Genomic DNA, 25,716 nt, shown 5'->3' on the forward strand with positions numbered 1-25,716 from the left:
TATTTCTTTTCTCGCTTTGTGCTTTCTTTTCTTTTACCGTAGCAATAAAATAGATCTTCCTCAAATGGGAATTGAATTCCAGCATTGGTTTTTCATATTGCACCAAAATTTCTCGAACTGTACGAGCAAAAGCGCGTACAGTAGGCTTCTTCTCATATTTTTCTGGCACAATGAGCGTTTTACTTTGGTATGTACTTGTTGGTGTCTCGTATTCGTTACGTGTGTTTTGAAGTTTACTATTTTCTCAAAATTTCCCGAAAAATCAATTTCGTGCGTCTTATTTTCAATATTATGTGGCCTAGGCAGTTCTGCATCCCCTTTTTCCGGATTATCAAAATTTCGAACTGGAGTATCAAATGTTTTTTTTCTTCGACAGGGTGGCTTAGCTTTGTTTTATGGGTCGGCCCACCTCCCCATATAGTCAACGAAGTAGTATGTTTCTCCGTAAAAGTGTTCTGAAATTTTCTGTTTTCTGAAAATTTTCCAGAAAAATCATGCGTTTTACTTTCAATATCATTTGGCCTAGCCGCTTCCGCATCTCCCGCCATAAAATAAGTCACTTTTAAGAATAGGAGATTTCCAATATCCCCAAAGTCTCCCCCTACCAAAACTTCCACTGCAAGAGTTGGCACAAAGCCTACTTTCATAGTTTTTCTTTGGACTGTACCATCCCTCTTTAAATTTTTTCTATTCTAACACAAGCAGACGGCATGGGTACTTACCTTCATATTAACATAATGTTGTAATCTTGTTTTTATGGTCTATCTCCGTTCTATTAACAGGCTCAGTTCACACATAAGTTTGGTCACTACAAGAATCAATAGCCCTTTCAACTAATTCCCCGTTTAATTTTCCTTATATTTTAGGCGACTTGGCAAACGCGCAATTTTTTCATTATTATGGGCCATGACCCAGGCTATCGTTTCATGCAGTTTTTGCCCTGTAGTACCACAGTTATGGCAAGTTACGTCTCTTTGTTTGTGCTGAAATACATTTTTTTTTGTTCTGTGTTGACTATTTCTGTTATACTCTTTATATTGGAATATCTTTGTGTCCTCAACCTCCTCTCTTATTTCAGTCCACCTATTCGCAAGTTCCGCCATTTCTTCACTTGTTTTCGGGTTCTTTTCTTTTAAATATATTATCAATTCTCTGTAGGTATTTTCCAAAAAAAGTTCCACTACTGTTTTTTCTATCACTTCCGTCATCTTTTCTATTATCTCTTCTAGGTCTTCTTACATTCTATAATTCTGTAGCTCAAGCCATTTTAAATACATATCTTCCAATTTGTATCCTTATCCTTTGCAAGTTTCGTTGTCTCGCTTTCTTTTGCTTCTAAACCTTCTTTGAAAGTGTCCGGGGGAGAATTGAAACTTTTCAAAAATGGCTTGTTTTAATCTTTCAAAATCTCTTGAGTAGTGCATCGGTAACGCCTTAAAAGCAGATTGCTGTCACCGTTCCTTGGCTCTTTCGTTCCTTGGCTCTTCTTTCTTCCTCTCTTTCTTTCCTATCTTCCTCCTTTTTGTTCTCTGGCAATTCTTTCAACCTCTTTCTGTTTTTCTCTCGCTATTCTTCGTCCTCCATGAAATTTAACACAAGTTGTGTCATATCTACATGACTACTTTTTCATGACCCCTTGCTGGATCTTGACTCCGTAGTGCTCCTACTACTCCCCCTACTAGGTCTACTTTGGTTCCTTCTATCATTATGTCCCCTTAATTCGTTTTCAGATTCCATTCATTCTCTATTTCCTCGTTCTTTATCTGTATTTTCTTTTACCCGCAACTGCCCTTCATTTTGCCTAGCATCTGACAGCTGAGTTGGTTTTGTTTTCCTCGTATTTTTTTATGATAAGTTTTCTTCGTGTATTACCGACACTTTTTCTATTTTATGTTCTCTCATATTACTGGGTGTGCTCCTTCCCGATTGTATTTTTTTTTACCTCCATATCTGTTTCCTTTATATGGGCCTCTCTATCTGGGAATAACTCCTTTTGAATCTGCAGCGTATTCTTTTCTCCCCACTGCGGTTCGTACTGGAGATCGTCCAATTCTTGATTTTTTTTTTTGAAGTTTTCCCTTTCGCATGTGTCAGAAATGTCTATTTCACCCACTGGAAGATATAGGGTTCCATCAGATGGTGAATTCCCAAGGGTACTTCTAGCGGGAGTCGCATACAAATGTGAATATGATTTTTTCTGGTTCACCATGGAAGCAATATTGTCGAATTCAAGTCTAATTCTATCAATTTTTGTCCCTTTTCTGACCTTGTGTGAATCTCCGCCATTATTTCAAAATTACTTTAATCGTCAAAGTACTTCTTCAATTGTTCAACTGTGCTTCCGGTACTATCTCGTGACAAATTATTACATCTCAATCTGCTGATTATTTTTCCAAGCTAATTAGTCGCGTGATATATTGATTCAAAATCTTTTATTGTAGTCCAACTAGGCAACACCCATTGAGATTTTCGTAATATTTTTATAGCCTATTACTTCTAGGCTAAAGCCACTCGTAGTTGCGCGATATATTAAATGGTAAAATTATATTTTATTCTAACAAGGCAACACCAATTCAGATTTTCGCAATTTTAATTGATTCCGTCATTTTCCCAATTTTTTTTTATCACAATAGGCTAGTGTGGAGCCTAAATTAAATCGTCTTTTCGGAAAACGCGGATTCTTATGCGATCAGTGTTACTGATAGGTCCTTTAGTTGCTGCCACCAGATATTGTAATGGTAACAATGTCTGCTACCAGATATTGGTGCGGAAATGGTGCTGCGCCACTTATTTTAGGGGAAAGCCTCGCTGGCATCAAGGCCAAGGGTGCATCCAACCTGGGTCACCACTATATCTCTAGCTATATCTATCGAAAGTAAACGGACAACCTTGTCTATATACTAGTGACGGTACTTCTCGCGAACTGTTTTCTTACCGCGTCTGGGTTCTTAGAAAAATAATCTCACACGGCTGTAGAAAATAGCTTACTTATATATCAACTCTGAACTTTAGATTTGCCCTGGCCAATCCGCTAAATTAAAGTTCAAATCCCTGGCTTCTTTTGAATAATATTATCTTTCAATGGTCCAGAACAGGAAGACTAAAATAGAGTTTAGCTTTCAAGCCTACATACTGCAAAACAACTATAGCTTACCAACGGGACTTTAACTTATCATTGAAAATTATACTATAGGCAAATCTAAACAACTTTAATTAAGGAAACAAAAACAAGTCATTTATCTGAAAAAGAAAAAGAAGCAGAGGTGAAACCCCTATAAATACAGAACCCTTCGTTGTTGTAGATAGAAGCTTCAAGCTACCACAAGAAGGTTTTCTGATACGCTGAATCTAATGGTGCGATTTTAATTTTAATGTGATTTAATAAACTAATGGTGTGATCACTACCCTTTTTGGGTGTCTTTTCCCTCTTTTTCGGAAATCAAGCAAATTTTCTCAGGCTCACAGCTTATGATGTGTAACATAAACTTAATGAATTTATTATATTTGGAATCAGCATAAAAACTCAACTCTTTTGATGCCCACTCTTCTGTCAAATCTTTTGATTAGTTGTCATCAAAATCCCCCGTTTTTCGCAGTTTTCGATACTAATGGCCAGAGTAGTTTCTTCCTTATAGTTTGTTACCACGAATAATTTAATAAAGATTCCTGAATTTACTGCAGTGTCGCCATACATGGCCCAACCTGTGCCAAAAAATTTCTTCTTTAACCTTTTTTATCAGGAAAAATGGCCAGGAAAGTACTTAAATCGGCAAAGAACGGCAAATCTTTAGCATGCGCGAAACAGATTGTACCGCAAAAATGATCGATGATTACATTTTTGGAAATAGGAGTTGGATTATAGCTAACTCATTTCTTATCTAAACAAAACTAAACATTTACACGACGATGAACACAATTACTATGACCTTTACCAATATGGTGTCAAATTATGTTTTAGTTTGGAAATCATTAATAAACCATTGAAGTATCTTTTAAGGACCAAACCCAGAGAAACATTAGTCTAAAATGAATAAAGGAGACACTACAAACTCATAATCTTTAGAAATAATTTATTTCTAAGTGACAGCCTGCCATTTTTAATAATAACTTCACCCATTTTAAATCAGGGTGTCCGGTGGTCTGATCGTTTAATATAGAGCAAGTTGGTTGGTAAAAGGTCAATAAATAAATGATATATATATATATATATATATATATATATATATATATATATATATATATATATATATATATGTATATATATATATATATATATATATATATATATATATATATATATATATATATATATATATATATATATATAAATAAGTTGTCTGTGGATGTGTGGGTCTGTCTGTCGGGTGACGTCATGTTTGTGTGTTGACTGACGTCATGAAGTTAGTTATCGCCTGGCATTCAGGTACAACCCAGTCGATGATTATAGCTTGAGTGGATGTGTTCAAATCGGGACAATGTCTAAAATTTGTCCCTATTGCAAGGCCTTGAAATTCAATGGTGAAACAATGGGAATGTGTTGCGCCTCAGGAAAAGTTAAACTTCCTCTATTGGCTGCACCACCAGAGCCATTGAAGACTTTCCTTACTGGAACTACGTCAGAATCTAAGCGTTTTTTGTCAAAAAGCAGAAAATACAACTCATGTTTCCAAATGACGTCGTTTGGTGCCCAAATCGAAAATCCAGATCAATTTATGTCTACTTTCAAAGTAAAAGGGCAAATTTATCATAGAGCAGGGTCCCTTCTACCATTCTCAGGCGAGAATCATAAATTTTTACAATTGTACTTCATCAGTGATAGAAATTCTGAATTGAGTGCACGTTGCGAAATTTCTCCCAACGTTGAAAGGACAATCGTTTCCCAATTGCAACATCTTTTCCACGAAAATAATAATTTAGTGCGTCTGTTCAAAACAGCCATCGATTTGATGCCTACTGATACGCATAAAATTGTTATTTCCGCTGACAAAACGCCTCCTGGCCAACATGTGCGTAGATACAATGCTCCAACTATCGACGAAGTGGCAATCGTTATGGTCGGTGATCAGTTTTTACCTCGAGATATTATTCTTCATAAGCGAAACGGTCAGTTGTTACGAATTGCTGAAACTCATCGATGCTACGATGCCCTACAATATCCTATCATTTTTTGGGATGGAGCCGACGGCTATCACTTTAATATTAAATTGATGAATCCAGCCACTAACAAAGAAATGAATAAGAAATGCAGTGCAATGCATTATTATTCCTATAGACTAATGATTCGGCAGGATGAAGAAAATTATATTTTAAAATGCCGTGAATTGTTTCACCAATTCGTCGTTGATATGTATGCTAAAATTGAATCAGAACGTTTGCTATATATCCGCCTGAATCAGACCAAGCTCCGCTCTGAACAATACATTCATTTGCGAGATGCAGTTATAAATGACGGTAATACCACAAACGTTGGAAGATTAACAATTTTACCTTCGTCATATGCTGGCAGTCCCCGTCATATGCATGAATATGCTCAAGATGCTATTGCGTATGTTCGTCTCTATGGTCATCCAGATTTATTTATTACATTTACATGTAATCAACCTTGGGACGAGATACTGCAGCTTTTACTTCAAGGACAATCGGCGGTTCATAGGCATGACATTACGGGCCGTGTCTTCCGGCAAAAGTTGAAATCACTGATAAACTACATTGTAATTCTTTCTACGCCTGCTTTTGGTGAATGTACCCGGTCCGACATCCTTTGAGTATTTGAGGACTGTAAATGGTACTATACATGACACTTACCGTAGTGCATGCCAAGCTCTGAATTTATTGGAGAATGACCAACACTGGGATAACTGCATCAATGACGCGTGCGAAACGTCAACCCCAAGTCAAATTCGTGCATTGTTTGGCATCATTTTTACAACTTGCTCTCCATCAGCTCCTACAGAGTTATGGGAAAAATATAAGTAAAAAATGTCCGAAGATATACTCCATCGAAAACAGTTAGAGACGTCAGATATGACTTTTGATTTTACATCAGAAATTTATAACTACACTTTAGTTGTTATAGAAGATTTGTGCGTACGTTTGGCAAACAAACCTCTTCAGGATTTGGGAATGCCTTCACCTAACCGTATCGCTGCTGTTTCGACATGTGTAGAATTGGATCGTGAACAAAGTTACAGTACGAGTGATCTATTGTCGTATGTACAAAATAACATTTCCAAGTTAACGTCGGAACAAAAAGACATTTATGATACGATAATGCATTGTGTCGATAAAAACGTTGGAGAAATTTTCTTTTGGATGCGCCAGGAGGTACTGGTAAAACGTTTGTGATAAAACTGATTCTGGCATCAATTCGATCAAAAAATGATATAGCGTTGGCAATTGCGTCGTCCGGAATAGCCGCAACATTGCTGCCTGGTGGAAGAACTGCTCATTCCGCTTTGAAATTGCCTCTGAACTTGCATTCTACAGAAACTCCCACGTGCAATATTTCCAAATCATCTGGGATGGGTAAAGTATTGCAGCAATGCAAACTTATTATTTGGGATGAGTGCACAATAGCACACAAAAAATCGCTCGAGGCTCTGGATCAATGCTTGAAAGATTTGCGAGGGAAGTCGAAACCCTTTGGCAGCACATTAATATTGCTTGCGGGAGATTTCAGGCAAACATTACCTATAATACCTAGATCAACTCCTGCAGACGAAATGAATGCTTGCCTGAAAAATTCTAATTTATGGGCACACGTAAAAACATTAAAATTAACTACAAATATGCGTGTCCGATTGCAAAACGATGACTCTGGTCAAACATTTTCAGATCAATTGCTGGCAATGGGAAACGGAAAGCTCCCAGTAGACTCAATTTCAGGACGTATACAACCACCTGCTGATTTCTGTAATTTAGTGACGTCCAAAAATGAATTGATTGAAAAAGTATTTCCGAATATTCTAAAAAATTATAAAAATAATAAATGGCTAAGTGAAAGAGCGATTCTCGCACCCAAAAATATAGACGTCCACGAAATCAACAATATTGTTTTGACCAAGATTCGAGACCAGGCAGTCCTTTACAAGTCAGTCGACACAGTTTTGGAACCAAATGAAGCGGTTAATTATCCATCTGAATTTTTAAATTCCATAGATCTTTCAGGGTTTCCACCACACGTGCTACAACTAAAAATAGGCGTACCAATAATACTTTTAAGAAATATAAACCCACCAAAGCTTTGCAATGGCACTCGACTTGCCGTAAAAAAAAACAATGGAAAACCTAATAGAGGCCACAATCTTGACAGGACCTTTTGAGAGTGAGGCTGTTCTTATTCCTCGCATTCCCATGATTCCAACGGATCTGCCTTTTCAATTTAAAAGATTGCAATTCCCAATTCGATTAGCATTTGCAATCACCATTAACAAAGCTCAAGGTCAATCATTAGAAAAATGTGGTATAGATCTTAATACTGATTGTTTTTCCCGTGGACAATTGTACGTTGCATGTTCGAGGGTCGGTAAACCTGACAATCTATTTATATGCAGCGACAATTGGACAGCGAAGAATGTTGTATATTCGCAAGTTTTACGCAGTTAATTTGTATTTTGGAACCAAATGAAGCGGTTAATTATCCATCTGAATTTTTAAATTCCATAGATCCTTCAGGGTTTTCACCACACGTGCTACAACTAAAAATAGGCGTACCAATAATACTTTTAAGAAATATCAACCCACCAAAGCTTTGCAATGGCACGTGGCTTGCCGTAAAAAAAACAATGGAAAACCTAACAGAGGCCACAATCTTGACAGGGCCTTATGAGGGTGAGGCTGTTCTTATTCCTCGCATTCCCATGATTCCAACGGATCTGCTTTTTCAATTTAAAAGATTGCAATTCCCAATTCGATTAGCATTTGCAACCACCAGCAACAAAGCTCAAGGGCAATCACTATAAAAATGCGGTATAGATCTTAATACAGATTGCTTTACCAATGTACAATTGTATGTTGCATCTTTGAGGGTCGGTAAACCTGACAATCTATTTATACGCACAGACAATGGGACAGCGAAGACTGTTGTATATTCACAAGTTTTACGTAGTTAATTTGTATTGTATCTATCTATCTATCTATCTATATAAAAACGAGTTGTGTGTATGCATGTTTGTTTGTTTGTAAAAAGAGCGTTTGCATATGACGTCATTATTAGTACATACGGCTTTGTAAATGGACAGACAATGGGAAAGCCAAGAATGTTGTATATTCGCAATTTTTACGTAGTTTGAAACACATATACAAATCAATCTATATTCACAGGTGGGACACAGGGACACAACTACAATGGCGCGTAACTAATATGGCGCGTAACGACTTACGCGCGTGGGGGGGCTTGGGGGGCGCAAAGCGCCCCACCAACTAGGTGTTGGGGTGGCGCGAAGCGCCACCCCAACAGCTAGTATATATATATAAATAAGTTGTTTGTCTGTGTGTCTGTCTACTGATGTCATGTTTGTGTGTCGACTGACGTCATGTTTGTCAACTGACGTATCTATATATATAAAATAAGCCGAGGAAGCTGCTCAAAGAGTCTATGCCAAAAAACTTGCTGCTGATAGAGAAAGTAAGAGAAGAAAGCATGCCGAGGAATCACAAGAACAGCAAGAAAACAGGCTCGCGGCTGATAGAGAAAGTAAGAACAGAAAGTGTGCCGAGGAACTACCAGAGCAACGCGAGCAAACCAGAGCAAACCAGACTTGCTGCTAAAAGAGAAAGTGAAAAAAGAAGGCTTGCCGAGGAATCACAAGACCAGCGTGAAATTAGGCTTGCGTCTCAAAGAGAAATCACCAAAAGAAAGCGTGCCGAGGAATCACAAGAGCAACCTGGGTCAGTGCGATGCTGGATGTACTCAGTGGAATGGCAAAAACGAGGATTGCCACCCGCACATATACTAATCTGGCTACATTATAAAATTACTTCTAACGAAATTGATGATGTGATTTGCGCTGAAATACCTGATGAAAACGTCGATAAGGGGTTATATGATATTGTTGTAAAAAATATGATACATGGACCTTGCGGTGCACTGAACGAAAATTCACCATGCATGGCCAAAGGAAGGTGCATAAAGCAATATCCTCGACTTTTAATACCCAACACAATTACTGGCAATGATGGTTACCCACAATATAGAAGAAGATCTACTGAAGATGGCGGTAAAACAGCGATAATAAAGAAGCGTAACGGTACCACCATCAAAGTAGATAACCAGTGGGTTGTTCCATATTCCCCATTATTATCAAAAACATTTAATGCACACATAAACGTTGAATACTGTAACTCCGTAAAGGCAATCAAATACATATGTAAATACGTCAACAAAGGCAGTGACATGGCAGTTTTTGGCTTGAAGTCCGAAATCAAAGATATCGACGAAATCGTACAATATCAGGCTGGAAGATACATAAGCAGTAATGAAGCTGTTTGGAGAAATCTTTCATTTCCGATACATGAACGTAGTCCAGCTGTTGTTCACTTAGCGGTACATTTACAGAATGGTCAACGTGTTTATTTTTCGGAATCCAACGTGCAACAAAGAGCCCTGAATGTCAGTCGACGGCCAACCTACCATCTTCAAAGATACCACGATAGGAAGACTCTACACCGATCACCCCAATCAACATGAATGCTTCTTTCTACGCCTGCTTTTGGTGAATGTACCCGGTCCGAAGTCCTTTGAGTATTTGAGAACTGTAAACGGTACTATACATGACACTTACCGTAGTGCATGCCAAGCTCTGAATTTATTGGAGAATGACCAACAATGGGATAACTGCATCAATGACGCGTGCAAAACCACAACTCCAAGTCAAATTCGTGCATTGTTTGGAATCATTCTAACAACTTGCTCTCCTTCAGCTCCTACAGAGTTATGGGGGAAATATAAATCGAAAATGTCCGAAGATATACTCCATTGAAAACGGTTAGAGACATCAGATATGACTTTTGATTTTACATCAGAAATTTATAACTACACTTTAGTTATTATAGAAGATTTGTGCGTATGCATGGCAAACAAACCTCTTCAGGATTTGGGAATGCCTTCACCTAATCGTACCGCTGCTATTTCGACATGTGTAGAATTGGATCGGGAACAAAGTTACAGTACGAGTGATCTATTGTCGTATGTACAAAATAACATTTCCAAGTTAACGTCGGAACAAAAAGACATTTATTATACGATAATGCATTGGGTCGATAACAACGTTGGAGAAATTTTCTTTTTGGATGCGCCAGGAGATACTGGTAAAACGTTTGTGATAAAACTGATTCTGGCATTGCGGGAGATTTCAGGCAAACATTACCTATAATACCTAGATCAACCCCTGCAGACGAAATGAATGCTTGCCTGAAAAATTCTAATTTATGGGCACACGTAAAAACATTAAAATTAACTACAAATATGCGTGTCCGATTGCAAAACGATGACTCTGGTCAAACATTTTCAGATCAATTGCTGGCAATTGGAAACGGAAAGCTCCCAGTAGACTCAATTTTAGGACGTATACAACTACCTGCTGATTTCTGTAATTTAGTGACGTCCAAAAATGAATTGATTGAAAAAGTATTTCCGAATATTCTAAACAATTATAAAAATAATAAATGGCTAAGTGAAAGAGCGATTCTTGCACCCAAAAATATAGACGTCGACGAAATCAACAATATTGTTTTAACCAAGATTCGAGACCAGGCAGCCCTTTACAAGTCAGTAGACACAGTTTTGGAACCAAATGAGGCGGTTAATTATCCATCTGAATTTTTAAATTCCGTGGATCTTTCAGGGTTTCCACCACACGTGCTACAACTAAAAATAGGCGTACCAATAAAACTGTTAAGAAATATCAACCCACCAAAGCTTTGCAATGGCACGCGACTCGCCGTAAAAAAACAATGGAAAACGTAATAGAGGCCACAATCTTGACAGGGCCTTTTGAGGGTGAGGCTGTTCTTATTCCTCGCATTCCCATGATTCCAACGGATCTGCCCTTTCAATTTAAAAGATGGCAATTCCCAATTCGATTAGCATTTGCAATCACCATCAACAAAGCTCAAGGTCAATAATTAGAAAAATGTGGTATAGATCTTAATACTGATTGTTTTTCCCATGGACACTTGTACGTTGCATGTTCGAGGGTCGGTAAACCTGACAATCTATTTATATGCAGCGACCATTGGACAGCGAAGAATGTTGTATATTCGCAAGTTTTACGCAGTTAATTTGTATTGTATCTATCTATCTATCTATCTATCTATATAAAAACGAGTTGTGTGTATGCATGTTTGTTTGTTTTTAAAAAGAGCGTTTACATATGACGTCATTATAAGTACATAAGGCTTTGTATATGCACAGACAATGGGAAAGCCAAGAATCTATATATATAAAAATAAGTTGTCTGTGTGTGTGTGTCGAGTGACGTCATGTTTGTGTGTCGACTGAAGTCATGTTTGTCGGCTGACGTCATTTTAAGGATTGAGCTGTATGCGTCATGAAGTTGTTTGTCAACTGATGAAATTACATACCGGGACACCGGGACACAAATGACGACCGGGACACCCGGACACAAATCACGACCGGGACACAGGGAATATAAATGACGACCGGGACACAGGGACACAACTACAACGGGGACGCCGGGGACACAGGCGGGATATATAAATGACGACCGGGACACAGGGATTGTTCGAATAGAAATTACAGACCGGGACACCGGGACACTGGGAATATAAATGAAGACCGGGACACTCAAAGAGAAATTACAAACTGGGACACCGGGACACAAATGACGACCGGGACACAGGGAATATAAATGACGACCGGGACACAGGGACATATCATTAGAATAATGAGGTATAGATCTGAATACGGATTGTTTTTCCCATGGACAATTATATGTTGCATGTTCAAGAGTCAGTAAACCTGACAATCTATTTATATGCATAGACAATGGGACAGGGAAGAATGTTGTATATTCGCATGTTTTACATAGTCAAAAACATATATATATATATATATATATATATATATATATATATATATATATATATATATCTTCTATATATATAAAAATAAGTTGTCTGTGGATGTGTCTGTCAGGTGACGTCATGTTTGTGTGTTGACTGACGTCATGAAGTTAGTTGTCGTCATTTTTGTTATGACGGTGACGTCATTAAAGATATTTAAGACATGCGTTCACGTAGAAATCTATTAATGTTTAACTTTAAAATGACTGAAACAAATAATTGAAGAAAAAACGGGTTTAATCTATATATATAAAAATAAGTTGTCTGTGGATGGATGTGTGGATGGATGTGTGGATGGATGTGTCAGGTGACGTCACCTGAAAAAACTGGATTAGGTGACGTCAAAACTGAAAAAACTAAAAAAAGGCAAAAACTACAAAAAAAACTAAAAACTAATAAAAAAAATAAAAAAGCTAAAAAACTAAAAAAACTATAAAGGTAAAAACCAATAAAAAACTAAAAAAAAAACTGAAAAAACTAAAAAAAGGCAAAAACTACAAAAAAAAACTAAAAACTAATAAAAAAAGTAAAAAAGCTAAAAAACTAAAAAAACTAAAAAAACTAAAAAAAGGTAAAAAACTAAAAAAAATAAAAAATAAAAAAAAACTAAAAAAAAGGAACAAACTGAAAAATAAGCTAAAATAAAGGTAAAAACCAATAAAAAACTAAAAAAAAAAAGGAAAAAACTAATAAATGACGACACTCAAAGAGAAAGCGACCAGGACAAAAAACTAAAAAAAAAGGCAAAAACTACAAAAAAACTAAAAACTAATAAAAAAAATAAAAAAGCTAAAAAACTAAAAAAACTAAAAAAAGGTAAAAAACTAAAAAAACTAAAAACTAAAAAAAAACTAAAAAAGGTAAAAACTAAAAGAACTAAACAAGAAAAAAATAAATGACGACACTCAAAGAGAAAGCGACCAGGACAAAAGGAATGTTCGATTAGCAATCAACAAAGCACCGGGACACAGGGAGTATAAATGACGACCAGGACACAAGTAAAAAAAAAAATTAACAAAACTAAAAAGAAGGTAAAAACTACAAAAAAACTAAAAAGAAAAAAAAACTAAAAACTAATAAAAAAACTAAAAAATCTAAAAATCTAAATAAACTAAAAAAGAAAAAAAAAGGAAAAAAATAAAGGAGAAAAACAAAACTAAAAAACGAATGTATATACAGACCGGTACACCGGGATACAAATGACGACCGGGACACAGGGAATATAAATAACGACCGGGACACAGGGACACAACTACAACGGGGACACCGGGGGAAACAGGGGGATATAAATGACGACCGGGACAAAAAAACTAAAAAGAAATAAAAACTAAAAACTAATAAAAAAAACTAAAAAATCTAAAAATCTAAATAAGCTAAAAAAGAAAAAAAAAGGAAAAAAATAAAGGAGAAAAACAAAACTAAAAAACGAATGTATATACAGACCGGGACACCGGGATACAAATGATGACCGGGACCCGGGACACAGGGAATATAAATGACGACCGGGACACAGGGACACAACTACAACGGGGACACCGGGGGAAACAGGGGGATAACCTGACAATCTATTTATATGCAAAGACAATGGGACAGCAAAGAATGTTGTATATTCGCAAGTTTTACGTAGTTAAAACCATATATATATATATATATATCTATATTCACAGGTGGGACATAGGGACACAACTACAATGGCGCGTAACTATTATGGCGCGTAACGACTTACGCGCGCGGGGGGGCTTGGGGGGGGCGCGAAGCGCCCCCACCAACTAGGTGTTGGGGTGGCGCGAAGCGCCACCCCAACAGCTAGTTTTTTTATAATAAAGCAGTGACAACAAAATAAAATAAAAACTACACTTTAACTAACAAAAAATAAAAATACTCCGAATATTTCGGCCCCACCTCCGGGAGCCTTTCTCAACGGGGAAAAAAAAACAACAAAAAAGGAGAAAATTACAACAATTTACTTAAAACGAAATGATTTTGGAATGATTTTGTTTATTTTGCACTTTTCTAAAAACTTTTGTTGTGTAATTATATTGGCATGTTTTTTTGCTAAATTCAAAAATACTAAAACTGAATTGGTCTTTTGCCACCCGTAGGCTTGACGTAAATAATTTCTTAGACCACACTGCTTTTCCATTTACAAAACAAATAATTGAAGAAAAACGGGTTTAATTTTTTTATAATAAAGCAGTGACAACAAAATAAAATAAAAACTACACTTTAACTAACAAAAAATAAAAATACTCCGAATATTTCGGCCCCACCTCCGGGAGCCTTTCTCAACGGGGAAAAAAAAAACAACAAAAAAGGAGAAAATTACAACAATTTACTTAAAACGAAATGCTTTATTATAAAAAAATTAAACCCGTTTTTTCTTCAATTATTTGTTTCGTAAATGGAAAAGCAGTGTGGTCTAAGAAATTATTTAAAATGACTGATGAACTTACAATGGCAACAGCCGAGGAAGATGCTCAAAGAGTCTATGCCAAAACACTTGCTGCTGATAGAGAAAATCAGAAAAGAAAGCGTGCCGAGGAATAAAAAGAACAGCAAGAAAACAGGCTTGAGGCTGATAGAGAAAGAAAGAACAGGAAGCGTGCCATTCTCAGGCGAGAATCATAAATTTTTATTTCAGGCAAACATTACCTATAATACCTAGATCAACTCCTGCAGACGAAATGAATGCTTGCCTGAAAAATTCTAATTTATGGGCACACGTAAAAACATTAAAATTAACTACAAATATGCGTGTCCGATTGCAAAACGATGACTCTGGTCAAACATTTTCAGATCAATTGCTGGCAATTGGAAACGGAAAGCTCCCAGTAGACTCAATTTCAGGACGTATACAACTACCTGCTGATTTCTGTAATTTAGTGACGTCCAAAAATGAATTGATTGAAAAAGTATTTCCGAATATTCTAAACAATTATAAAAATAATAAATGGCTAGGTGAAAGAGCGATTCTTGCACCCAAAAATATAGACGTCCACGAAATCAACAATATTGTTTTGACCAAGATTCGAGACCAGGGAGTCCTTTACAAGTCAGTCGACACTATGTTAGAACCAAATGAAGCGGTTAATTATCCATCTGAATTTTTAAATTCCGTGGATCTTTCAGGGTTTCCACCACACGTGCTACAACTAAAAATGGGCGTACCAATAACACTTTTAAGAAATATCAACCCACCAAAGCTTTGCAATGGCACGCGACTTGCCGTAAAAAAACAATGGAAAACCTAATAGAGGCCACAATCTTGACAGGGCCTTTTGAGGGTGAGGCTGTTCTTATTCCTCGCATTCCCATGATTCCAACGGATCTGCCTTTTCAATTTAAAAGATTGCAATTCCCAATTCGATTAGCATTTGCAATCACCATTAACAAAGCTCAAGGTCAATCATTAGAAAAATGTGGTATAGATCTTAATACTGATTGTTTTTCCCATGGACAATTTTACGTTGCATGTTCGAGGGTCGGTAAACCTGACAATCTATTTATATGCAGCGACAATTGGACAGCGAAGAATGTTGTATATTCGCAAGTTTTACGCAGTTAATTTGTATTGTATCTATCTATCTATCTATCTATCTATACAAAAACGAGTTGTGTGTATGCATGTTTGTTTGTTTGTAAAAATAGCGTTTGTATATGACGTCATTATTAGTACATACGGCTTTGTATATGCACAGACAATGGGAAAGCCAAGAATGTTGTATATTCGCAATTTTTACGTAGTTTGAAACACATATATAAATCTATCTATATTCACAGGTGGGACACAGGGACACAACTACAATGGCGCGTAACTAATATGGCACGTAACGATTTACGCGCGCGGGGGGCTTGGGGGGCGCGAAGCGCCCCACCGACTAGGTGTTGGGGTGGCGCGAAGCGCCACCCCAACAGCTAGTATATATATATATATATATATATATATATATATATATATATATATATATATATATATATATATATATATATATATATATATATATATATATATATATATATATATATATATATATATATATATATATATATATATATATATATATATATATATATATATATATATATATATATATATATATATATATATATATATATATATATATATATATATATATATATATATATATATATATATATATATATATATATATATATCTCTATTCACCGGTGGGACACAGGGATACAACTACAATGGCGCGTAACGAATATGGCGCGTAACGACTTACGCGCACGGGGGGTGGCGCTAAGCGCCACCCCAACAGCTAGTGTTGTATATTCGCAAGTTTTACGTAGTTCAAAACACATATATAAATCTATTTATATTCATAGGTGGTACACAGGGACACAACTACAATGGCGCGTAACGACTTACGCGCGCGGGGGGGGGGGGGCTTGGGGGGCGAAGCGCCCCCACCAACTAGGTGTTGGGGTGGCACGAAGCCCCACCCCAACAGCTAGTATATATATATATATATATATATATATATATATATATATATATATATATATATATATATATATATATATATATATATATATATATATATATATATATATATATATATATATATATATATATATATATATGGAGTGTCTGTCCGTCTGTTACACTATCTTCTATAAAAAAAGGAAAAAAAAACTAAAAATTAAGTAGAAAAAGAAAAAACTAAAAATAAGAAGAAAAAAATTAAGAAAACAAAAAAAAGAACAAATAAAAAGAAAAAAGAAAAAACTAAAAATAAATAAGAAAAAGATAACTAAAAAAGAAGAAAAAAACTAAAACAAAAACTAAAAAAAAACTAAAAAGAAAACAGAAAAAACTAAAAAATAAAAAAAGAATAAACTAAAAAAGCAAAAAAAAGTAAAAAAGCAGAAAAAACTAAAAAATAAACAAGAAAAAGAAAACTAAAAAAGAAGAAAAAACTTAAAAAAAACTAAAAAACTAAAGAGAAAAAAAACTACAAAAAACTAAAAAACTAAAAAAAAAAGAAAAACTAAAAAGAAAAAAAAATTAAAAAAGAAGAAACTAAAAAAAGAAAAAACTATAAAAGAAGAAACTAAAAAAGAAAAAAACTAAAAAAGGAAAAAACTAAAAAAGAAAAAAAAATAAAAAAGAAAAAAACTAAAAAGAAAAAAATAAAAAAGGAGAAAAACTAAAAATAAAGAAGAAAAATCAAACTAAAAAAAGAAGAAAAAAACTAAAAAATCTAAAAAAGGTAAAAAACTAAAAAAAAAAATCTATGTATATAAAAATGTAGTGTGTGTCCGTCTGTTACACTATCTTCTATAAAAAAAAAGAAGGAAAAAATATAGATTGGATCTGGTTTAATAATCAAATATCTTTGAAAAAAACTGTAATATGAAAAGACAGCAAATTGTCTGCGGTTAGAATTCAAGGGACAATGAGAATCCATATATAGAAGCTTCCCGCGTGCCGCTAGATGTACCGTATCTTACCACCACAATTACCATCTAATACCTTCTTCGTTGGTGTCACCACCACCTAACACCAACCCCAACTTACCACCAATTTTTCAGTAAAAAAAATGGCAAGTTAGGCTACTCTACGACACAAATTATGCAAGGATTTGCAATTTATGTGCTTAGAAACCAAAGCGGCCACCGAGACAACTCCCAATGGCAAACTTCTAGCAGTAAGTAGGCGCATGGAACCTTGTCTAAACAAGGATTTTCAATCTCTCTGATCGAAGAACCAAAGTGAGCAAGAAAGCAAGTTAAACCATTTGTCCGTGCTTTAGTCCCATTTGCTAGAGAATTACTTTTTATTTATATCCACATACCGCCAGGCAATTCGTAATAGGCTTAACAGTGCAACAAGGGTTAGAAAAACCTTAAATTTACGACGTTGAATCGAGCATGCGTCAGATTCAGTCTGGCAAGGACGTTGAAACCGTTTGTGCAGAGCCTGCAGAGGGTATACTCCACATTGGCCCTCGTGCATCCTTGTCATTGTAATCACTTCAATATTTTTTACATTTAGGAATGTTTCAATAGCTTTTACACTAATCTTTTACAAAACTCTCTTAGCTCAACATGGCCAAAATGACCACTTTTATCTCTCAGCATCCAAGAAACTAGTGAGCCCTTTATATAAATGGATTTATAAAGAACAACAGCATTATTATCTAAAGCGTCTATTATAGTTCCCTGGGGCAACACCTTAATGATGAAATTCTTTTGGGAATAAAGAAAAAGGGAAAATTTTTCTTTCAAATGGGAACACTTTATTAGAAAGTGATAGAGATTCTTTCCTTCTGTTATTTTCTGTCTGAGTCACTTCTTAGAATTGTATGATTAAAAAATGTGTTTTCGAAGAAAAAGAAATTTAAACAAAAGTCTAAGCAATATTATTTACCACCTCATTATTTAAGCAATATTATTTATTTGGCTGTTAATACTGATCTTGTTTATTGATTTAATAAATATCTCTCTCTCAACAACTTAGAACGAGCAGAGCTAAAGGACATACAGAAAGTTAAACTTAAACAAATAGAAATTAATACGAATGATTAAAATAAAACCTAAAATGAACAATATTTACGCCAAATCAGAGTGCAACTATCGCCCACTATAACCCCCTAAAAGTTAGAGCTTCATTTACCCTTCGCTGAAAGTAGTATGTTTTAAAAACAGTCGAGATTTTCACGTGGCATAACAGCAGCAGCGGCAACAATAACAGCTACAATAAATCAAAATACTAATGAAGTAAAAGACAAAAAAAAAAAAATGTAAATTCTAAAGAGTAAATGCATTTGTGACTTCCAATTTATTTAAACATTGTACTTTAGTACCACTACTTTCATTTTGAATTCGGTTTATTTACTGAATCTATTTCATTTAGTTGGCCGAAGCAACACTTTTAATATGCAAATCAATAAATGATTCATATTTTACAGGTTCTTGATTCGTGTTCTTCTTTTTGTCTGTCTCTTTTCCAGTGGCAATCAAACTTTGAAAGTGATAAAGAAGACTTCTTAGGAGGGGGGAGATGTGCAAGGTGTGAAGGTAGAAGAAAGACATAAAAAAATACATCAGTCAGACAATTCAGTCAAAATTTCGGTAAAAAATATGCCTTAAACACAAATTTGGGTTGTAGCACAACCATCCTAGGGCATACTATTAAAGCCAAGTTGTTGGATTAAGGGCGGGTTGATAACAAAGATTAAGCACTGAATAGCTGTAACACCTGCAAGAAGAATAATAAAAAAAAAAAAAAAAAAAAAAAAAAACCGCTTAAGGCCTGCTCTCTCATAAAGAAATGGAAAAAGGGTTCCTCAGTTTCTTAGTTCAGGGCGTGTGTCTGGAATGTCTATGAAAAAGTGCAATTCTCAGTAGAAAAATATCATCCAGAAACAATAACACCAAACAGAACAGAAACTATATTTCCTGGTCACGTGGTGATTCACAGGCAAAAACAATTGACATTGGACGGGCTGATCGCAAAAGAGAAGCGGAAACTAATTAAATTGAAACAAAACTAAAAAAAACAGAAAGAGGAAGAAACCCCAAAGAACAAGGGGCTCCACTTCAAAATAGTAAATTCCTCTTCTTCTTCCACTTTTCTCTTTTTTATATGTTATCTATCGTTAAAATATGCTTCTTTTCAAACTATATTCAGCTGAAACCACTTAAATAGACATTTATCTGAGTCAGAACATGTGAAATCAATTTTAAATATTCCTCGAGTGAAATATTATATCACTTTTCAAATAAATCTGTATTCGACAACATTTTCGAAACTTTTGAAATTTAAAACAGATATTATAACATCATTACTATCATCATAACATATCAATAACATTATCACTGTACAATGTATCCTTGTCTATCAAACAGACGAATTCAAGGCCTTAGACCTTAGGAGATCAGAATGAAATATTCAAATGGAGAGAGTTAGATATTCTATTGCCTTAAAGACTTGTTTTCAATTTTTGTCATCGTAAATAAACATCAAACCTAATATTTTCTTACCCAGGCAGTCTAGCCTTAACCAACGACTTAAAGCTTGGCTAACCTTACCTTTTCACCATATTCCTCAGGCTTCCACCCATTAGTTATTAAACAAGATACAAAGTTCAATCTTGATAAAGGATCATCTATATATTTAATTCCACAGGCATGAACTATGTTACCTTGACATTCAAGTTCTCCGTGTTGGCAGTCGAAAGACCAAGATGTATCATTGGCTCTTGTCTGAAGAGAAGAAAAACAAATAAATATTTTTTTTTCAAAGAAAGGACTTTTTTTCCTTTTTGTAAATATTTTTACTGTTTTATAGAATATTTTTTCAGAGCTAGCTGTAGTATTTATAAAAATTTTAAATGGATGGTGAATCTTTTCCACTATAATCGTATAAGCTATAATTACAAAATAAAAATTGACACCCCGAAAGCCACCAAATCTGAAAAAAATGTCCGTTAGAAAATCCTTGTTCCTTTAGCAGCGTTATTTTTTGTGGATCATCTGGCAGGCACTTCATGCGGTCGAGGAAAAGCTTTCATCTCGCCTGAATTTGTATTTACATGTATAGGATCAATTGACAGAAATTTTTGGGAATCTTTTAATTTGCTCGTTTAAATCAAATAATGTTAGAGAAACCAGTTTTTTTTTTTTTACTAAATAATAACACTTAAATAAAGAGAACAGCCATATGTAGTCTCTTCCCCATTTTTTACTTAAAGTTTAACTTATTTAAGTTAATTTTAATAATAAAATTAAAATTATATAATAATAATAAAATAAAAAATAAAAATAAAATTTAACATATTCAAACAAATATATTATTCTTTAATTCCATTTCTTTGAAAACTAATAGTCACAATTAGGTGTATTTGCTCTGACATATAGGTATCTCAAAATGACTGGAAACCTTAAAACTTTTAAGATAGAAAACTTTTGTCCAGACATATTTTCTTTAATATCAAAAAAATGGCAGAGCCAGGTAAACAAAACTTCCTGAGGTCGGCTCAAATATCAATTTTGGAAAATCCTGGAAGTGTCATTACCATAGCTTGGCTTATTTCTTCAAATACTAAAGAAAGCTTGTCTAGGAAATGATCGTTACTTTAGTTCAAATGTTTCAAAACCTCTTTCTTATTCAATTTATGTCAATTTTAATTTATTTGCAAGGAGTAGATTATAAATTACACAATAACATTATACAGTCATCATCTTCTACTCTTTCTAGAAGATTTCTGCTTCTTCTTTACCTTGTTTACAAATTAAATTTGTGGAAACATATATTTTTCTGCAAAAATACCGCCATCTACATATGAAGTATTTTTGCGAAGTCTAGTATCATCACAATGGTCTTTTGCTTTTCTTCAGAAAATATATTTATAATTGCCTTCGAAATTGACTAGTCTTCGTAGGGAAATCGAAGAACATATCAAACATAAATTTATTTTATTTTATTTCCTATCAAACATACAAAAATAGACGGTATATAAACAAGAAAAAACGAAATTGAAAAAAAAACAAAGTTAGGGATTTTGGGTACTACTATGGATGACTGGTACCACTACAAGCTCCTGAAGCTTTTCGTGTAGATAATATAATACGTTTATTTTTCAATGAAATGAGCAGCACACCAGTGGCACCAATTCAAGAAAATGTAGGAGGAGGTGAATATACCCTTCAAAATATAGGGAGGAGCAATTTTATAGTGGCACTAATTCATAAAAATATAGGAAGGGGCTATTTTTTTCGAATTCTCAATGAAAAAAAAAATCAATGAAAATGTCAGAAAATAAGTTTGTAAAAATACAGAGGGGGCCCCCTCCCCATTGGCAGCAATGCACTACACATCAATGGATGGACAAGCAAAACGTGTTTAGCAAAATAATTATATATTTTCTTCATCTTGGATAAATAAAAATTACTCGATTATGTTACAAACCACTAATAATTATAAAATGTGGAACGTTGCTACAGTACCGTCAGGTATTCCCAAGAAAGCTCTGTTTAAAAGAAATATACGTAATATTTTCGCAAGAGCGGTTTTTGTGTGAAGATTTAAGTAAGAAACTTCTTCAAATATTACAGTGAATAGCGGGTAGACTTGGTCAAGTTTAACGCATAAAAAAGGATTTCAGGCTAGAAGTCTGAAATAAAGATACAAAAACACTTTTTTTCTATTATCCCGGTTTTATCTGTCTCCCATATTATCTGCAAAGAAGAGACATTTCAAACAATGCACCCAAGGAACATGGCAAAACCTATCTGGATTCCAGTCTAGCAGAGGATGCTCAGAACGGATTTTCGCCCTCTGTTGGATCATGCAACAACGTAGAAAGGCACAATCTTCCTGTCATCCACATTTGCTTTGACTACGCTGCCACCTTTGATTCAGTTGAAGGTAATATCTAGAACAAGATTGTCTTTGAAGATGACTTGCTACAAAAATTAACTGATATTCTGGAAACTAATCACCAAGAATTTGGATCCCAAGTTAGAGTCTATGACGAAGTGTAACTTCTGCTTAATGTGGAATGGGGTGTTAAAGCAAAGTTGTATAATTTCGCCAGTTATTTGCGATTACTGTGTCGATTGGACCCTTGAAAACCGTCTTCGGGGATTTTAAGCAATAAAGGTTGTTAAGAATGTCAGCGTGGCGGACCTTGACTATACAGACGACGTTGTCTTCTCGCGCAGACCCTAGACCGAGCCTGGCAAAGTGGCAAATTCTCAGCCTACCTTGGTCTACAAATAAATACAAAGAAAACGAAAGCTCTTGATTAGAGCACTGCAACAGATTAACAGCTTATCATCTATGGTTATCCTGTTCAAAAAGTTGACAGATTCTTTTGTCTAGGTTCTAAGGTAGATTCCAAAGGAGGATGTGACCAAGATGTTATTAGAAGAATAGCTAGAGAACAAGCAGTTTTTTTCAGCTCTCCAAGCATCTCTGGATTCTTCAATATATTAGCTTGTAAAAAGGTTAAGCATATACAAGTCGACGGTAAGAATAGTCCTAATTTATGATTCCAAATATTCGCCCATCAAAGTAGCTCAGGGCACAAACCTTCTCCGGGAGGTGGTTTCCATAAGTTTTGACACAGGTGGGACAAATGCTGGATGAGGTTTGCGGAAGAGTTATCACAAGACAAGCCAACGTGGGAGACTCTTATAAAAAAGATCTGTTCACTTGCTAGATGACGCAAAAATTCCTCTACCTACTGACGTGCAAGTAAGCACCCAAGGAACAAAGACTAAGTAGACCATTAGTTTTCAAAGCACAGCTGCCAATCTATCAGTGGAATGAAACCCAAAATAGATAAACTGGATCGCCGAAAACGATTTTATCATGAGAAACTTCTTTGATACAAAATACTTTAAAATTCGGGAAACGACTGTTATCAAGTCAATTTGTGCAGGTCTCAGACACGCCTACGAATTTTCATCGCCCTTGCACGTCCAGAAGTACCAAACTCGTAAAAGCACTGGAAATCCCCCCAGCTCCTCAAAAGAGAGCGGATCCGTTCTAGTTATGTGAATCACGTATCTAAGACTTGTGTTTATTCTTCCCATCAAGTTTCATCCCGATCTCTCAAACTCTAAGCGTTTTCAAAGATTTCCGGTTTCCAAGATTTGTTTCCCCCTGCAAACCCCTATGTCCCCGGATACAATTTGAATTGAAAATAGAGCATCTGAGACATAAGATCTCTCTATATATCAAATTTCATTACGATTCCATGACCCATTCGAAAGATAAAGATACCTCAAGTTTTACGTTTTCAAAGATTTCCGGTTTTCCCCTCCTTCTCCCCCCAATGTCACCAGATCTGGTCGGGATTTCAAATAAGAGCTTTAGAGCAAAAGACCCTTCTAAATATCAAATTTCATTAAGATCAGATCACTCGTTCCTAAGTTACAAACACCTCATTTTTTCTAATTTTTCCAAATCCCAGCAACTCTCCCAAAGAAAGTGGATCCACTCCGGTTATGTCAGTCACATATATTGGACTTGTGCATATATTTTCCTACCAGGCTTCATCCGTATCTCTCCACTCTAAGCGTTTTCCAAGATTTCCACACACACCCCCCCAAACTCCCCCAAATGACACAGGATCCGGTCGGGATTTCAAATATGAGGTTCGATGTATGAGTTCCTTCTAAATATGAAATTCTATTAAAATCCGATCACTCCTTCGTAAGTTGAAAATACCTCATTTTTCTAATTTTCAGAATTAACCCTCCCCCCAACTCCGCTAAAGAGCGGATCCGTTCCGGTTGTGTCAATAACGTATCTAGGACTTATGATTAATTTTCTTACCGAGTTTCATCCAGATCCCTCCACTCTAAGCGTTTTCCAAGATTTCAGGTTTCCCCCTCCAACTCTCTCAATGTCCCCGGATCCGATCAGGATTTGAAATAAGAGCTCTGAGACATGATATCCGTCTAAATATCAAATTTCATTAAGATCCGATCACCTGTTCGTAAGTTAAAAATACCTCATTTTTTCTAACTTTTCCAAATTAACCGTCCCCCCACTCCCCCCAGATGGTGAAATCGGCAAAACGATTATTTCTATTTTAATCTGGTCTGGGCCCTAATACGCCTACCAAATTACATCATCCTAGCTTATCTAGAAGAGGCTAAACTAGCAAAACCGGGACCGACAGAAAGACCGACAGAATTTGCGATCACTTCATGTCATTTGGTAAATACCAAGTGACATGAAAACTGAAGAAGCTTCTGTTAGTAATGTAACAATGTGAGAGATAAGATGGCGACGCAAAAGTTATATTAGAGCATGAGTGAAAAATGGAGATCGTTTCCTACATGAATTAGTTATTTTTAGAAGAAAAAGAAAGTTAGGATGTTATACAAAGCCAAATTTATGTATTAGCATGAATAAACACCTGAAACTTGGACACTGAAGACAAGACCATAAAAATACTTTACTATTTTTCCTTTTTATGAATGAAATTATGTTTACTAAGCAAACTTTTATTATATCTAAACATTGTATCAGTTATTTGGAATTGCATACAACCAAAAATCAAATGTGTTTTTTACATTTTTACACCCTAAAATTATTTTAGTGTTTTTCCTGGTAAAATTCTAGTTCATTGACTTCTTGCTGTCTCGGAAAGAGTTTAGGTTAGGAAAATGAAACTTTCAGGGATGAATCTACAGACTAAAGTATGTCACGGAAAGGTATTTTGAAGTAACTACCTCCACTCCTTCTCCCTCTAGAGGGTCCTGACCTTTGATGACCTTTAAAAATATGTGTGTTATAAAAGTGAAACCTTATAAAATAGATCTTCTGCTTAATTGAAGTACAAAAAATTGCTTTCAGCTTCATAACTTTGCTCATTTCCATTTTATAAGGTTTTAAAGATATGCAAATACATTTCCTAAATTTTGAAAAAAACAACATTGATATGGCTCAAAACTCTACTCAAATAAGAGGAATTGCATTTTCAGAAGTAAAGGCACAGAAAAAGCAACTAGTAACTGAAAATTAAGGTAAAATGTTGTTTTGTCGAAATTTCAATAGGTATAGACCTGTCATGTAGGCAAATTTCAGGGCTCTTTAAAGGGAGATGGAGTAGAGGTGGGTACTTTAAAACACCTTCCCGGGAC

General features: G+C 35.3%; 2 protein-coding genes and 1 long non-coding RNA gene across 3 annotated transcripts in view; 2 read left to right on the forward strand and 1 right to left on the reverse strand.

The window, feature by feature from the left end:
• LOC136028261 (uncharacterized) overlaps positions 1-25,716 on the forward strand; it is a 193,374-nt gene that overhangs the window by 62,321 nt on the left and 105,337 nt on the right. The gene's annotated exons all lie outside the window — the stretch shown is intronic.
• Positions 1-25,716, reverse strand: part of LOC136028260 (GILT-like protein 1) — a 144,976-nt gene that overhangs the window by 54,564 nt on the left and 64,696 nt on the right. The window contains exon 4 of the mRNA XM_065705998.1: positions 20,146-20,319. Coding sequence (XP_065562070.1) covers positions 20,146-20,319 — 174 coding nt within the window. The remainder of the gene's footprint in view (positions 1-20,145; positions 20,320-25,716) is intronic.
• The window catches only part of LOC136028259 (double-stranded RNA-binding protein Staufen homolog), a 67,588-nt gene that overhangs the window by 1,702 nt on the left and 40,170 nt on the right, over positions 1-25,716 (forward strand). The window lies entirely within an intron of this gene.

The sequence above is a fragment of the Artemia franciscana genome, chromosome 6 (assembly GCF_032884065.1).
Source record: "Artemia franciscana chromosome 6, ASM3288406v1, whole genome shotgun sequence".
Lineage (NCBI taxonomy): Eukaryota > Metazoa > Arthropoda > Branchiopoda > Anostraca > Artemiidae > Artemia > Artemia franciscana.